Source organism: Podarcis melisellensis (genome assembly GCF_964234715.1).
Source record: "Podarcis melisellensis genome assembly, chromosome: 5".
NCBI lineage: Eukaryota > Metazoa > Chordata > Lepidosauria > Squamata > Lacertidae > Podarcis > Podarcis melisellensis.
In genome coordinates, this window is record NC_138537.1 from 19,946,910 (window position 1) to 19,962,986 (window position 16,077).

General features: G+C 45.1%; 1 protein-coding gene across 3 annotated transcripts in view; it reads right to left on the reverse strand.

The window, feature by feature from the left end:
- LOC309369930 (putative membrane protein C3orf80 homolog) overlaps positions 1-14,925 on the reverse strand; it is a 50,188-nt gene extending 35,263 nt beyond the window's left edge. For 2 of the 3 annotated variants that reach the window (XM_081911414.1, XM_081911413.1), the window contains exon 1: positions 11,486-14,925. In XM_081911414.1, the coding sequence (XP_081767540.1) occupies positions 11,486-12,013 (528 nt within the window). In that variant the 5' untranslated portion in view covers positions 12,014-14,925. Of the gene's footprint in view, positions 1-9,566 lie in introns of those variants that run through there. The other variant, XM_081911412.1, reaches the window with a different exon arrangement.
- Positions 14,926-16,077: the final 1,152 nt, after the last annotated feature.

Below are 16,077 nucleotides of genomic sequence, written 5' to 3' on the forward strand. Positions count from 1 at the left end.
TAGTTACATCTGTATCCTGATTTGCCCAAACTCCATTTAACTGGTTAGACAACAACAACCTGATGGTTTGGTGGTCCTATTTCCCCTGCATAACTGAAAAATTGAGAAGCTGAAGACCTATTAATGTGCATTTGTAGCTCTGAATGGCTAACATAGCGCATGGCAGAGGTGGAGAACCTATGGATGGACTATTGGAAGTTGAAGCCTAACAACATCTGGAGGACCACAGAAACTTGAAAAGGGTTGGAAGTCCCACACATTCAGTTCCTACCATTAAATGTAAACCCTCTCTACAAATCAGAGAGAAGAAAGTGAAAAGGGTGGTGGGTTTTTCTTAAGAGTGTGTGCCACAAGATGAAGCAGAAGACAGGTTGATTTGGAAGGGACTGCAGTTTTCCCGGGACTTGCGGTTCATTTTTAAGCCCCACCTCCATCTGCAAAAGAGGCTACAAATGTGCATGTGTATATGCAAATTTGTCATCTTTGGAAAATGCAGCAGAGGCTCAATCTACATTCAGTATACTGGGCCCCTTAAAACCTCGCTGGTACCCCCAGCCTTTGTCCATGTTTGTATTTTGAACCATGTATGAAGATTTCCCAATTATTTCGGCTTATTATGAGATGTGAAAATAACTGCAACAAAGACTCATAAAAGGCATTCATTTTTTATTTTTGCAGTTTAATTCTGAATACAGTATAGTGGAAAAGGAAGCTTTCATATTGTGCCGCGTGAATTTTACCCATCCCTCACAAAACCTGATTTGCTTCTCAGCGAAACCTGCAATCCACCCACTCTCCAGCTTCTTTTTAGTCCATATTCAGTTCCCCCTGCACTCATAAGCTAAACACATCAATATGGAGCATTCTGTAGAAGCAATCAAATTCCCTACTAAAAACAAAATCCCATAATTTGAAAAATGATCTCAGCCACAACTTGGTTCAGCCATATTTTCATCTTAAGGGCTGGGACCTTTTGGTCAGAAACTTTTAGATCAGCTTCCCCAGATTGTTTCCAATTTGTTTTGGGGGAGGGGCAATGCTGACGCATTCTCATTATCATCATTATTGTCACATCTTTCCTGATTGTTCCCAAGGGTTTTGTTTTGGAGAGGGGCATTTCAGAGGCATCATTATCATCACCTTTTCCTCCTGCCTGATCCACAGCAGTGATTCTTCCCAAGTTGTGTTGAGAAAGATGAGCACAGTGCAAAGGAAGAAACATTATTATCTCCTCATACACTCCTAATTTTGACATAGTCACATTAGAAGAGAAGAGAAGTTTGGATTTGATATCCTGCTTTATCACTACCCTAAGGAGTCTCAAAGCGGCTAACATTCTCCTTTCCCTTCCTCCCCCACAACAAACACTGTGTGAGGTGAGTGGGGCTGAGAGACTTCAGAGAAGTGTGACTAGCCCAAGGTCACCCAGCAGCTGCATGTGGAGGAGCAGGGAATCAAACCTGGTTCACCAGATTACGAGTCCACTGCTCTTAACCACTACACCACACTGGCTCTAGGTGAACAAATGCTGCCCCCTGCTTCCCCAAAAGGCTGCACACAGGGCCTCACAGACCATAAATCTACACTGCCTGGAGGGCCACATTTTGTCCCCCATCCCTGCCTTAATGTAGTTTTCATGTGCATGCAGCATACCAATGGCAAAATAAATATCAGTTCAAGCCTCAAAACCAAAACAGCTTTTGAAATATTGGCAGAAACTCAGATGGAGCCATTGTGCTGCAGGCACTCAAGTTAATTACACAATGTGCTCCGTTTTAGGTTGTCAAACAGTGTTTAGCATTACAGCCAATGCTGTAGGAGGGAGACCAAAGAAAAATGCCAAGGATGCAGATGCAGAATGAAAGGAGGCATCCACAGGAGGAACTGTTGTACTGATGCAAGACTTCAGGTGGCCTCACATAGACTTGAATACATTTGTGTTCCAGTCAAACAAAGCGGCACAGTCTCTAAATACCCTCAGTGATGGTGATCTAAATAAGTTGGCCACAGCACCAACCACAAAGCATGATTTTAACTTTGTTAAACCAGCTGGTAACGGGGACCATAGTACTATCAAATTGAGTGTGTATGTAAGTTGAGAATTGCCAAGCCCAACAATCACATGTGGCTTCAAAAGAAGAAACTTATCAAAAAGGAGGAGAATGATAAAAAGTTTAAAGGTAAAGTGAAGGTGGTTATATCTCTCCAGAATGCTTGGTGGTTGTGCAAAACTGCTATAATTGAAGCTCACCTGCAATGTATACTATCAATCACAAAAGGTACCAACAGAAAATACCAGCATGCTTAACAGAGTGAAGGCAGCTGTTAGACACAAGGAGCCTTCTTTTGGAAAATGAAAGTCTTGTCTAAATGAGAACATAAAAGAACACAAACTTTTGGGGGAAAGAAATGCAAGGAATGCAGAAAAAGATCTAAAGCAGCACATTGCTAAAAGCAAAGACTACAATCACCAGAGAAATAGATTGGTACCTCTGGTTATGAACTTAATTTGTTCCAGAGGTCCGTTCTTAACCTGAAACCGTTCTTAACCTGAGGTACCACTTAAGCCAATGGGGCCTCCCGCTGTCGCTGTGCCACCAGCACACAATTTTTGTTCTCATCCTGAGGTAAAGTTCTTAACCTGAGGTACTACTTCAGGGTTAGCAGGGTCTGTAACCTGAAGTGTTTGTAACCTGAGGTGTTTGTAACCCGAGGTACCATTGTAATTAGAAGCAGGAAACTAGTTAGGGAGAGAGTTTGACTTCTGGATGACAAGGATGTCAAAGATGTGCTAAAGGAGAAAAAGGTGATTACAGAATAGCTGTATGATTTTTGTGCATCAGCCTCCACAGTAGAAGTGCAGGGAGACTGCTGTTGCACTCAGATCCTTATTTTTTTTGCTTTCCGTAGGCATCTGGTTGGACTACTAGATGAACCGTTGGCCTGATCCAGCAGGGCTCTTATGTTATTGCAGTGGCTCTGCTCCTAACTTGCAGGGTTGCTGCCAAAAAGTAGAACTAGGAGACTGTTGCTCAGCTTCATGGCTTTGGGGCTGTGTGGGATCCCACAAGCATCTGTCCTATCACCTATATGCTATATGAAACCTGTTAATATAATAATAATAATAATAATAATAATAATAATAATAATAATAATAATAATAATAATAATACTGTAATAATAATAATATCTTTATTGTCATTGCCCCCTCTCAGGGACAACGAAATTACTTGGATGCTCCATCCACCCAGATAGGGCACTCCACTCAAAATCAGAACAACTATAAAAACACTAATTAAAACAATATAATATAATACAGCAAGGAAGATTAGATGACTTTCAAAGTCCAGGTTTCCCATTCAGGGCCGAGATCGCTCTGGAGAAGAAGCTGTTCTTGAGACGGCTCGTTCTTGTCATCATCGTCCTGCATCTCCGTCCCGATGGCAGGAGCTCAAAGAGACAGTGACCAGGATGCGATGGATCTTTTACTATGTCCAGTGCCTTCCTATGGCACCTTGTGGCATAAATCTGCTCTAAGGTGGAGAGTGGGCAGCCAACAATGCTCTCTGCTGCCTTAACAACTCTGCACAACGCCATCCTGTCCTGGGTAGTACAGCTTCCGTACCACACACATAAGCCATAAGTGAGCACGCTCTCAATGGCACAGTGATAGAAGGCAAGCAGCAGTTTCTGTGGAAGATGTTACAAGTGATCATCTGGGGATTTGGAGCATTGTGTCATCATGCACAGTGCTATCTCTCCATTCCATTAGAATTGGGATGCTGTGAAGGTCATGGACTACAGGCAGTGATGAACTTGATGGGGACCAATAAACTGAAGCTGTAAGTGGCTAGTTCCTGTGCCCAGGAATTAGATAGATGACCTGTTCTGGGAGGGGACATGTATCCCCCCTGAAGGAACAGGTTCATATTCCTGGATTTCAACTTGTCAATGAAGTCCATAGCTGTCAACTTTCAGATTTGAAAATAAGGGATCAGCAGCCTTGAAAATAAGGGATCAGCAGCCTCACCTGTCCCAGGGACAGTCTACAGGATATCTAACAATCCTGGATAGCACCTGGAAGCAGCGGGAAACGGCGCTGGAATAAGGGAATTTCCCTCAAAAAAAGGGAAGGTTGACAGCTATGATGAAGTCTCAAGTTGCTTCTGTGGTTAAGAGCGCTTATGCCCAGCTTAGGCTGCTCAGCCAGCTGTAGCCATCCCTTGATCAGGTTAGCATGACCTCAGTTGATCATGCTTCAGTTACCTCCCATTTGGACTACTGGAGCTGCCCTTGAAGTTGGTCTGGAGGCTGCAGAATACAGCTGCTAGATGGGTAAGAAGGACAGCCTGGTGGAACTGGTCTTTTCACTGCACTGGCTGCCAGTGAGCTACCAGGCGCTATATACACCATAATATAAAGCCCTAAAGGGCTTGCGACCCAAGTAGCTAAAAAAATAGGAGGGGAAAGGCTTCCCTAGTATTAACCATCTTGGACCCTACAATCTGCAGGTGAAGCATTGGTGGTGGCGCTACCAAAAAGGGCTACCCAGCTGGCGTTGCATCCATTCAAGGATGTTTCCAGTAGTGGTTCCCCACTCATATAATGCCCTTTCTCGTAAGCTGGATCTGTCCCCATCCTTACTAACTTTCAGGAGGCATTTGAAAAACTGAAATAAGAGAAATATGGGGAGGGGGAGCTTGACAGAACACTGAGCAGCAGGAGCTCCTCCTATGCCTCCCAATAATCTCATGCACACATAACACAACCACCACACTGCTTTCCCTCCATCCAAGCTCATTTTCAATTTTATAAACCCTCCTGGGGGGGAAGAGAACTACCTGGGGAGAATTGGTAGATGCATTAATGGTTAAGAACCCCTGCCTACCAGTAGAGGGACCTGTCTTCAGCCAGCCCTCAATTGCTTGCCTTCTTTTGGTACCACTGGCTGTCAGCTGCCTCCTCCTTAGTCCCACTAGGCTTAGTCTTGGATTAAATTAGTTTTAGAACTTGCAGGAAGGAGGATGGGGACGAAACTAGAAGAGGTTGGCTCTGCCTGTCATTGTCTCCGACCCCGCCCCAGCTGTTGTCCTCTTTCCCTTCTGCCTTACCAATCCCAAAGGTACCAGCCACACTGCCTTCTGCTAAAGTGGCCAGTTACCCGTTGCCAAAAAAAGAGGGCCAATTTGCATATGCTGATTGGTGCAAATCTGGAAGTTTTTGCTATATTTAAACAGAAATGCAACGCAGCTCACCAGAGTGGATGGCTGCAACCAGGTGACCTGTATGCCTGCAGTGCAGGTTTGAACATTTGATGGGCAACTTCCATGACTCTGCATTCCACTCATATGGTTCTTTTACTTTAAACTGGGCTTGGACTGGACAACTGAACAAACAGAGAATTCTTTCAAATAGAGGACTGTGCTCTGTAGACATACACCTTTCCTCCTGCCTGCTGACTTTCCTGTGAATGCTTCCTTAAATCTCACATTAGCATTATGAGGCAAAAATTAAGTTGGAGAAACAGTACCGCTGACTGTTTCACTGGTTTGGCGTTACTTAATCTGCAACTTGGGGAAGAACTGGATGAAAAGGGGCAGGGTGGCAAGGTTTCTTTTCCTAGTTCGCATCCCCATATTTTCATAGATGATCAGAAGAATATTCCTTTTGCAAAGATCAAGTCATTGGCTCCACCTCTGGTGCATTTCAATAGCAGGAAAGTGACTAATAATAGAGGCCATTTAAGGTTTCTTTGTTGTGCTCCCCCCCCCCCCCCCCGCGGCCGTACATTACAGTTTGTTTCGGATGCCACAGATTTTCATTTTCAAAGTGCATAGCTCTCCTATAACACTTCCATCTAATAAACACAACAATTAGCACACAAAACATGCTGCTGCTGTTTGAGATACGAAAATGTATCAAATGTATCGCTGCCTCTTAACCACAAGCTGTAGGAGACACCTGCAAAGCTTACATCCGAAACAACAGCACTGCAGCAGATGGAATGGAAGCTAAAGGTCAATTGTAATCTAAAAAGAAAAGCCCATAAAATATTGATCAGATTCAAGCTACAGAAATAGGACAAACCTTCCCCAATCTGGTGCCCTCCATCACCCAGCTGGGAATAATAGCTCCTAAAGGGTACTAGGTTGGGGAAGGGTGTTTCAAGATTACTACACGTAATAGAATTGTGGAATTGGAAGGGACAAGGGCCATCAACTTCAACCTCCTGCAACACAGGAATCTTTTGCTCAACGTGGGGCTTGAAACCCTAAGAGACTGAGCTAGAGGGACCATGTAACTTTTAAAGTGCAGTCAAACTACAGGTTATTCACCTGCAGCTTACTCCTGGGTAACTAAGCAAAGGCTTGCAATCATCCTGATCCTAATTAATTAGGTATTTGTTATCTAGTGTTGTTCTTTCATCTGTGTTCATGCCTGTCAGTCTGTCAGTCTGCTTCCTGCATTTCTGAACTCTCCTTGAGGGCCTGCACTTCAAAAATATAAATTTATTCTTCACCTTACAAAAATAAAGTTTACAAACATTTTAAAAGCAGTTGCAAGACTGTTCTAGAGGTTGTGTGTCTATATAGTGGTGATGACACAGACACTGGTCAATAGGTGCCCATCAGTGTCTAACTTCAAACTGAACTAAGCTGAAAACCTACAAAATCTGCCCTCCCCTCCAATAACCACACACCCTTTTGGACAGAAACATGCACATTTGTTTAGAAGGCACTGACAGCACTTTCAACCACTTTTGCCACTTTAAAAAGGTTGTGGTTGTCTTCATCTTTAGACAGGACAAAGGAAATCTTTAGACACTGAGTAAAAGCTGTCGTCCTCACCTCCTCATGTAATATCTCTGGCTTCAAGAGGGATAGGGAGTCTCAAGGTGAGTTCCTGGCACAGAGGCCTTAGTTTTAATGACGGGCATTGCCAGTATTAGCTTCTTCTTTTCAGAAAAGTGTGGGTCCATGCTGATTTGAAGCACCTATAATGCACTACTGACTGACTGAATTTCCTGTTTACATACGGTGCACATGCTAAGGGTCAGTAAACACATGCACACACGAAACACTTTCTATAGTCTTGGTGTTAAGTGCACTTCTTTACACTCACCTAATGTTCTAAACTGAAGGACTGAAGGGCTATTGAGGATGCATACATAGATGTAAAAAATGTACAGTACTGGGCATTAATAAACTACCCAGAATGGGTCAGAGTATAACAAGCACAGAGCTTGCAGGAGCAACAGACTTGTACAGACTACCTAAAATCAGGAACTGAAGTGGTGCCTTCCCTTTGTCTATAATTGGGAGGGCCTGAAACATAAAAAGCATCTTTGGCAGCACATTCATCTTAATCACAGAAATCCGGCCCATTAATGACAATTTTAAGTTAGACCATACCTCTAAATCTCTTTTAATTTCATTCCATATTTTCTCATAGTTATCCTTATATAGATTCAAATTTTTCCCAGACAGGTTCACCCCCAAATATTTAACTTTTTTCACAAAATCTAGGCCCGTTTTTTCTTGCAATATTTTCCTTTCTTCATTATCCAGATTTTTCTCTATCACTTTGGTCTTGCTCTTGTTTAATTTAAATCCTGCTACCTGACCAAACTCATGTATTAGCTCCAGTGCTTTAACTGCGCTGGAGTCTGGATCTTTTTTTTATTTATTTATGAAAATCCTCCCCTGCCTTAGGACTAGCATGACACCTAATGGACCATCTATTTCCATGTGAGCCTGTTAATCTAGTAAAGGGTTGTCAAGGGGGGCTTGTGGGTACATTTGCCAACTGGAGAAACTGCTGTGTGCAACACACACACACAGCAACCAAGCACAAGCCACAACCTAATCTACTGGCTACCATAGAATGCTTTTGAGCCTATTTTTGGCAGGGAAATGGAACCCTATGGACTCCAGGGAAGACCTCTGCAGATGCGGGTGGGATGGGTGAATCTGTCATTTTTTGTTTCTCCCAGTTTCTCTTTCTTCCATGTGTAAATTCAGATCTCCACATTTCCACATTTAGTTGAATAGAGCCCCAGGTTACAAGGAAACTCTGTGGCCGGCTGCAAATTCGATTTTACCTTTATTATTTTATTTGTTTGATTGTTTATCACCATTATGCCAGAACCTCATGGTGACATACAATAACAAATGATTAAATACACTTCCTCTAAGAATCTAATGTGTTTGTTTGTTTGAAAAAAGCTGCCTGGGTGGCTCAGGCAATGATGGATCCCCGGCAGGCATTATCAGCTGCACGTGCCACAGCATTTGCCTGATCTTATTGTGCAGTAGCACCAAGGCTGTCCAGCCCTATGCATGTTTACTTGGAAATAAGCCACATATAGCTCTCTGGCACTTACTCTTATGTAGGTGTTATAGCCGCAGGGTAGTAAATGCAAGACTTAAGTGTAGTGAATCAAAAGTTAGTTCAACTGCTGTAAATGGGACTGTGTGGTTCTGGCAACCAATGGGATCACAAAGGCTGCTGGAAACCGCTGCAGACTCTCACTTCTTGCCTCCAACCAACTGGTCACGGACAGGCATCAAAACCAAGGTTTATATATGTTCCATGGCACTGTCAATGATCCAAAATGGAGTCTTATTGCCTGCAGCATTGCATGACTCCCAGGCCCCAGGTAGGGAGCCAGCATGTGCAATGATCTTAAATGTTGTTTGTGTCGATCAGAGCAAAATATGAAGTAGTGGGGGGAAGAAAAAATGGTTTATTAGGGAAGAATGGCAGATGAAGTTGATGGACTATATGGAATTGGTGGAAATGACTGGCAGAATCCGAGACCAGGGAGAAGAGTTGGTGGAAGAAGACTGGAAAAAATTTAAAGATTATTTACAGAAATATTGCAAAATCAATGGATGTTAGAAAAATGTTGGAATGAAGTTATATGGCTTTAGCAGAAATGTTATAAGGAATTAAGTACAAATAGATTGTTAATGCATTAAAGGGAAAAATAAGGTTAGAATATGTTAAGATAAATTACAGGGCAGAAAACAGAGGAAGATGGAAAGGAATTGCTGAAACAGTTAACTGAAGTGGAATACAAAAAGGGAGGTGTGAGGAGGTCGCTGAAACAAGTGAATGAAAGATAAGATTTTGAAATTATTGGATGTGTTTTTAATTGTTTTGTTTTGTTTTGTTAATTCAATGCTTTATGTGGTGTTTTTGTTTTTGTGATTGTCTTGTTTAATTGTTTTTCTTCTTTTTGTAATCTTCAAACTGTTAATAAATATTATTTTAAAAAAGAAAAAAAGAAAAATGGTTTATTAATCTAAGGTCATTTACCTAATCTTCATATTTTGCACTTATGCTGAGTGTTTCAGGTGTGGTACATGCTTCGCAAACATTATTTCAGCCATGTTGGTAACAGCCTTCCAAGGAAATAGCATCCTTATGTTGAAGCGGTGGGGGGGGGGGGGAATCCAGCAAGGCCTCCTAGGCAAGATTTGAACTGGTGTCTTGCCTTAACTGTGCTACATTAATTGCATACGGAACAGTTCAGGGTCCCAACTAACAGAAGTGAACAAAGCTTCTGAGTTCATCAAAAATCTTTTATCAGCCCTGCCCAATGACAAAAACCACAAACCAAACAAGAAGTGGGTGGAGATAAGAGATAAAGATGTTGCAAGGTGGAGAAGTTTGCAATTGTCTAGCAGTGCAATCCTCTTATGTGTGTCTATATTGTAAACGGCTTTTGGATGCCCCACGGGAAGTGATTCATAAATGATTAAGATAATAATAATACTCAGAAATGCCCCCTTAATTTTAAATGGAGTTCACTCTCAGGTTAAGAATGTACAGGATTGCAGTCTTAAAATATTAAGGCAGGGGTTAGGCTATATGTAATCTTAACATACGGTATACTAATCTGTAACCCATCTGTTACAAAAGAAAAAAAAGTGTGCAGGTACAAAGGGCGGGCACGAATCTTTAGCAAGCCCTAGCCAGAAGTGGGAGCTGCGTCACCAGAGCACACATCTCCCCAACAGAGATTCCCCCCTAAAGAAGTGGGGTGCTTTCTCTGCTCTTGCAGCAAGTCTGCAGGCACCTGCACCCCCACCCATGTCTACATTGTATGGGGATGAGATTGCATGCCACCAGTACTCAGTCAGGGCCAAAACTAATGATAAAATCCAAATTATCAGAAAAGCCGTAAAACTGTGACTATTTATCACTTCCATCCCTGTAGCAACCAGTGGAAGGATCAACAGCAGTTTATACTCTGCTTCGAAGAAAGTTTTTCGATGAGTTTCCCAACCACCATCAAAAAATCAGAGCCATGGCTGGGGGGGGGTAGCTGGGGGGTTTTGCCCAGTGAAACCTCCAAAGGGGTGTCATTGAGGCCCCCAGCCTGTGTATGTGTACGCAAATGTGTGTGTGTGCCAAACTGGGTCTTTGATCTGGGTGGAATAAAGCCTAGTTTTGCACCTGCAAAAATAAAGACCCCCCCTCCCCAATCTTTTGGAAGTGAATTGTGGCAAACTCCTTAAAAACAGGGAAACCAAAGAAGCAATGAATGAAAGTCCCAAAACGGTGACTATGTCTTCTGACACCCCCACCTCAGCCTTCAAAGGATGCTTTGCATGACACAGACTCTAAATCAGCTGGAGGCAGTCCCCCCCCCTTTTTGCTTTTTTAAGACTGCAATCCTATGCGTGTCTACTCGGAAGTAAACAGGACTGCATTTCATGGGAGTTTAATTCTAGGTACGGTAACTGGGCTCAGGGTTGCAGCCGGCGGAACATTTCCGTAGGGAGACAGAAATAAAATTCCAAAACAACTTGAGCTGCATTTGCCGCATATTAAAACAAAAAACAAAAATCACATCCATCGACCCCTTCCAGGATTTTAATCTGCGGCGAGAAGAGAGGTTCGTTAACACAATGGAAGGCATCTCCGCGAGGCAAGAAGAAAAAGAGAGGAGGGAAATAATAATAAAAAACTCTTGCTTTCTCCTAGTTCCGAATGTGTCCAACTCGAATGCATGTCACAGGCACTTAATGAACATCTTAACAAAAAAAATGTAATCGATGTATCTCCGAAATCCTAGACGTGGAAGGCCGGCGGGGCCGTTAGGCGGGCAGAAGGAGGCAAAGGCGTTTTGTGTCCCTCACGGCGGGTCGGTTGCCCTCCGTTGCCAATACCGTTTTAGCTCCTGGAGCGCGGGACCCCCCTCGGGGCGACCCCCTGCCGCCCCGCCCGCCAGCCCCCTCCACCCGCCCCGGCGTCTCCGCGGAAAGGGGCAGCTCCGTCGAGCCACGCGCGCCCCCGCCCCCTCGGGGAGCTGCAGCTCCTTGTGGTGGGGAGCGGGGCCCTAGGGGAAAGCGGGTCCTCAGCTGCCCGCCCCCGCGAGGCCTCTCCCCGCGCCCGTGGCCAGGCTGGTGACGGGGAGGACGAGGGGCCTCTGCTGGAGGCGCATGGACTCCTCGTAGGTGGGCAAATACTTCACCTCCTCGTAGCTGGGCAGCTGCAAGAAGACGGGCGACACGACGGGCAGGAGGAGGGGGGGCGGCGGCGGCGGCGCCTGGCTGCTCCGGCCGCTGTCGAGCAGCGAGTCCTGCGACGTGGCGGCCGTGGCGTTGAGCGGGGTGCCTCCCCGGGCCAGCGAGTCCCCGTCGCCCTCGTCGCCGTCGCAATCGTCGTCGTCGTCGTCCTCGGCGCGGCGGCGTCGTCCGGGGCGCCGACGGCTGTTCCTGCGCGGACTGGGGCAGATGACGCGCTGCAGGAAGTAGCCGATGGCGAAGAGCACCAGCAAGATGAGCAGCCCCGAGAGCTTCCTCACGAACCAGCCCACGTTGTCCAGGAACGTGTGAAAGGGCAGCCGGCAGCACTTGACCTCCGGGTAGGTGGCGTTGCCGTAGCTGCAGCAGCTCTCCTGCTCGCCGCACTTCAGCTCGGCGCAGCTGCCCTGGCAGGGCGGCGGGCACAGCAAAGCCGCCCCCAGCGCCAGCAGCCCCGGGGGGAGGCCGGCCCCCATCCTCCTCCTGACCCCCTCTCGCCCTCCTTCCTCCGTCGGGCACCGGATCACTCGAGGGGAGGAGGAGGAGGCAGAGGGGACGGGGACCTCACTGGCCCCTCCACCCTCGCCCCGTCCAGCATGCGCTCTGCAAACTCTGGCGACGGGGCCAGGGAGCTGCCGCCGAAGGAGCCTCTCTCCAAGGCTGCTGGAAGGCGGCCCCGCAGAGCCGCGGGGTGGATCTCCCTTTAGCCCATTGGACCAGCTGCGGAGTGCGGAGATGCCGTGCAAGATCCTGCTTTTTGCAAAAGCTGCCCGCGCGGCTGGGTCCTGCAGGCGAGAGGCGGGAAAATCTGGCACCGGCTGGGTGCTGGTGTGTGTGTGTTTGGTTGCGCGCGCGGGGCGCCAAAGAGACCTAGGAAGGGGTTAATGGGTCCGAGGGATCGGCTGGCTTTTTTCTCCTTTTTTTGCAGCGCCTCGATCTCCCTTAACATAGCTGCCTGTCGCCTTCTCCTTTGGAGTAGCGGCGCGCACCCCTCTGCTCCCCCATTGCTGCTCGAGTTCCTGCGCTTAAGTGATTGGATTCCCCTATCGGCGTTATTTAAATTTACTTGCTGCTGGGAGCTGCTGCTTACCATATTTCTGGTCTTATTTCTGATTAAAAATTGATGATAACCATTTGGCGGATGTTAATGGGCTTAATGCAGCTCCTCTTCCATTAGGGAGTGGGGAGGCTGCGATTTTCCTGGCCGGGTGCCTCCCTTACGCTTCCCAGCCAGGGAGAAAGGTCGGTGTCTTTCTTTCCCTGGAGAAGGTGGAGGAGGACCCAGAAGGCTGTCTAGCAAGGAGGGTGTTAAACGTCTTGAGACATGTGGGCAGAATTACCTTTCCATAGAACTATAGTTGGGAGGGACCCCGAGGGCCATGCAAGAAGCTCAACTATGACTGATGGCCTTTCAACCTCTGCTTAAAAACCTCCAAGGAAGGAGAGTCCACAACCTCCTGAGAGAGTCCATTCCACTGTCAAAACAGCTTTTGCTGTCAGAAAGTTTTTCCTGGTGTTTCCTTTTGGTCACATACCAGTGGCCATGATCTTCACAAAAATAAGTAATGCCTTGCTGAACGCTTTTATTGTGGAAATGAAACTTTTTTTTTTAAAAGACAGAAACAGATAACCACAGGACAGGTCCCTGCCTGGAGAAGTGTACAATCAGAATTTACTTCCAGAAGGGTAGCCATGTCCATCTGTTGCAGGAAAAAACAAGAAGGAGTCTTGTAGCAGCACCTTGAAGTTAGAGAAGTTTATTTTATTGCAGTTTTTCATGCATTTAACACCCATCTTTCTACAATAAAATCAAACACAGGCTTACAAAACAGAAACATAAGTAACACCATTAAACACAGCCGAAGCAATCACAGGCAGGGATAGAATGGGGATGCATGAATTCAGAGAGGAGGAAATTTCCTCCCTTTCCATCACAGATTCTTGCCTACTTTTAACTTATTAGGCCTTATAGTTGTCTCTTAGTAGCAAAAGAACCGATGGGCAAACTTTAATGAGTGCACAAGCCCTTAAAATGTTTGCATTCTGCATCAGTCCTCACAAGATCCCCAGGGTGAGTTAAATGGCATTTCAGGCAAAAAACCCCCAAACAGTAATAACCTTGAATGTAAGGGGATATTTGTAAGAAAAAATCAATGCACTTTGCCAATCGCTTGTTGTATCACAATCACAACAGCAAACTGAGATAAGCACAAATTTATGGCAGCTACAAAAGACTGAACAAAAATTAACCAATGTAGAAATCACCTCCCAGTTATTAGCAGCGGAGGTGATTTGGATTTTATTTACTTCCGTGATGCATTTTGTCTTGGAAAATGCTGATGAACATTCAGGTGGTTACAGCATCCAAACTTCCTGTACTCTTTGTAAGACAAATTTTAGAAGAATTGACCTGTGTTCACAGGAGAAAAGAATCTGCACAAATCTCTAGTCACACCCCGGGTCCATTTTATTCATTACCTTTTATCGTTATTATTCATTATCGGAGAAGCACAGGCTCATTCAATGTATTGTTTCATGCACCTCATGAAGACTTGGTTTTTTTAATAAATCCTTTGGCTCATTAAATAACTTTTCTACTTGCTTAGGTTGTGTTTATTTTCATGGTGACCCGATTTGTTAATCTGTTTTTCATTGTATTGGGTTTAGTTTGGAATAATGCTACTTATTAATCTGTTAGCTTCCTTGAATTTCTTTGGGAAATAAGACAGGCAAGTAGCATTTTTTTAAAGCCCAGGGTGGTGTATAGCGTCCCCCTGCCCATTTTATCTCCTAACAACAACCCTATGAGATAGGCCAGGTGATTGACACAGTGAGCTGCATGGTGGAGAAAACATTTAAACCCAGTTCTTTCTACTTCTAGTCTGACACTATAATTACATGCACCAGACACCTTAAGATAGCCACAAACTGAAGATTTTGGGGCTTTAATATCATACCCTACTGTTTTCCTTGCTTGTTTTCACTAGCATCTAGCTTAAAGAAGAGTTTTGGAGAATGCAAAAAAAAAAACCTTCTTGTGGCTTTGTGGCATTTTGTTTGGTCCTTATAAAGATAGTATCCCACTGCTGTGTTCGGATTCCACCCTGCACCGCATGGCAATGATTTCTTATTAGACCAAATCTGGTTCTTGGCCAGCACAGCTTTGACATTAGGGCAGAAGAATTCAGAAGCACTGAAACAATCTGCTCTGTCCCTGAAACCAGGGTGCTGAGTTTCTTACAGTGCCATCTTATACATATCTGCCCAGAAATAGGTGTGTTTAATTCAGCTTATTCCCAACTGACTGTGCATTGGATTGCAGATCTGTTTAACAATCATGGTCTTCTGCTGATAGAATCTTAGAAACCAATGCTCTAACTGATTCCACGTCCCAACCCAATCAGTCCGAACTCCTCCATTAACGGGGAAGAAAACCCTTTGAAGAAGGAGTGATTCTTTTGAAGTGCCTGACTAACAACAGAAAGCTTACACTTTGAAGATGTCCCCGGGTGTGAAGATAAAATTACAATGGGAGGAATCCAGTTACATAATTGCTTGTGCTGCCACTGCAAGTCGGAGTAGCACACGCTTTCTATGATTTAAGACAGGCTGAAATCTGTGGGACTTTCTTCTGAACAAACATGTACAGGACCAAGATGTTAAAACAGCAGGGCTTCGGATATGTTCACGTTACAGGTTACTCAGGCTCCAGCTCGCTTCCACTGCTGGTGTTTGAAGCTGAGTAGGCATGATGTTAGCCACAATCCATCTGTATTCTGTAGTTTCTTGAGGTAACGTGGTTTCCCTCAAACCAGCTTCCATCCAATTTGAAAACAGAAGCTGCAGTTTACAGGTGAAACCTGGAAAATTAGAACATCCTGAAAAAGTTCATTTATTTCAATAATTCAACTTAAAAGGTGAAACTAATATATGACATAGACTCATGACATGCAAATCTCTTTTCTGATGAGAGCAGCTTTTGTATCTCATTTGGAAACCAAGGACCCAGAATCTGGAGGAAGAATGGGGAGGCACACAATGCCAGATGCTTGAAGTCCAGTGTGAAGTTTCCACAGTCTGTGTTGATTTGGGGAGCCATGTCATCAGCTGGTGTTGGTCCACTGTGCTTCATTAAGTCCAGGGTCAACGCAGCCGTCTACCAGGAGATTTTGGAGCACTTCATGCTTCCTTCCGCAGACGAGCTTTATGGGGATGCTGACTTCATTTTCCAGCAGGACTTTGGCACCTGCCCACACTGCCAAAAGTACCAAAACCTGGTTCAATGCCTTTGGGATTACTGTGCTTGATTGGCCAGCAAACTTGCCTGACCAGAACCCCATAGAGAATCTATGGGGCATTGCCAAGAGAAAGATGAGAGACATGAGTCTGAGCAATGCAGAAGAGCTGAAAGCGGCTATTGAAGCATCCTGGTCTTCCATAACACCTCAGCAGTGCCACAGGCTGATAGCATCCATGCCACGCCGCATTGAGGCAGTAATTGATGCAAAAGGGGCCCAAACCAAGTACTGAGTACATATGC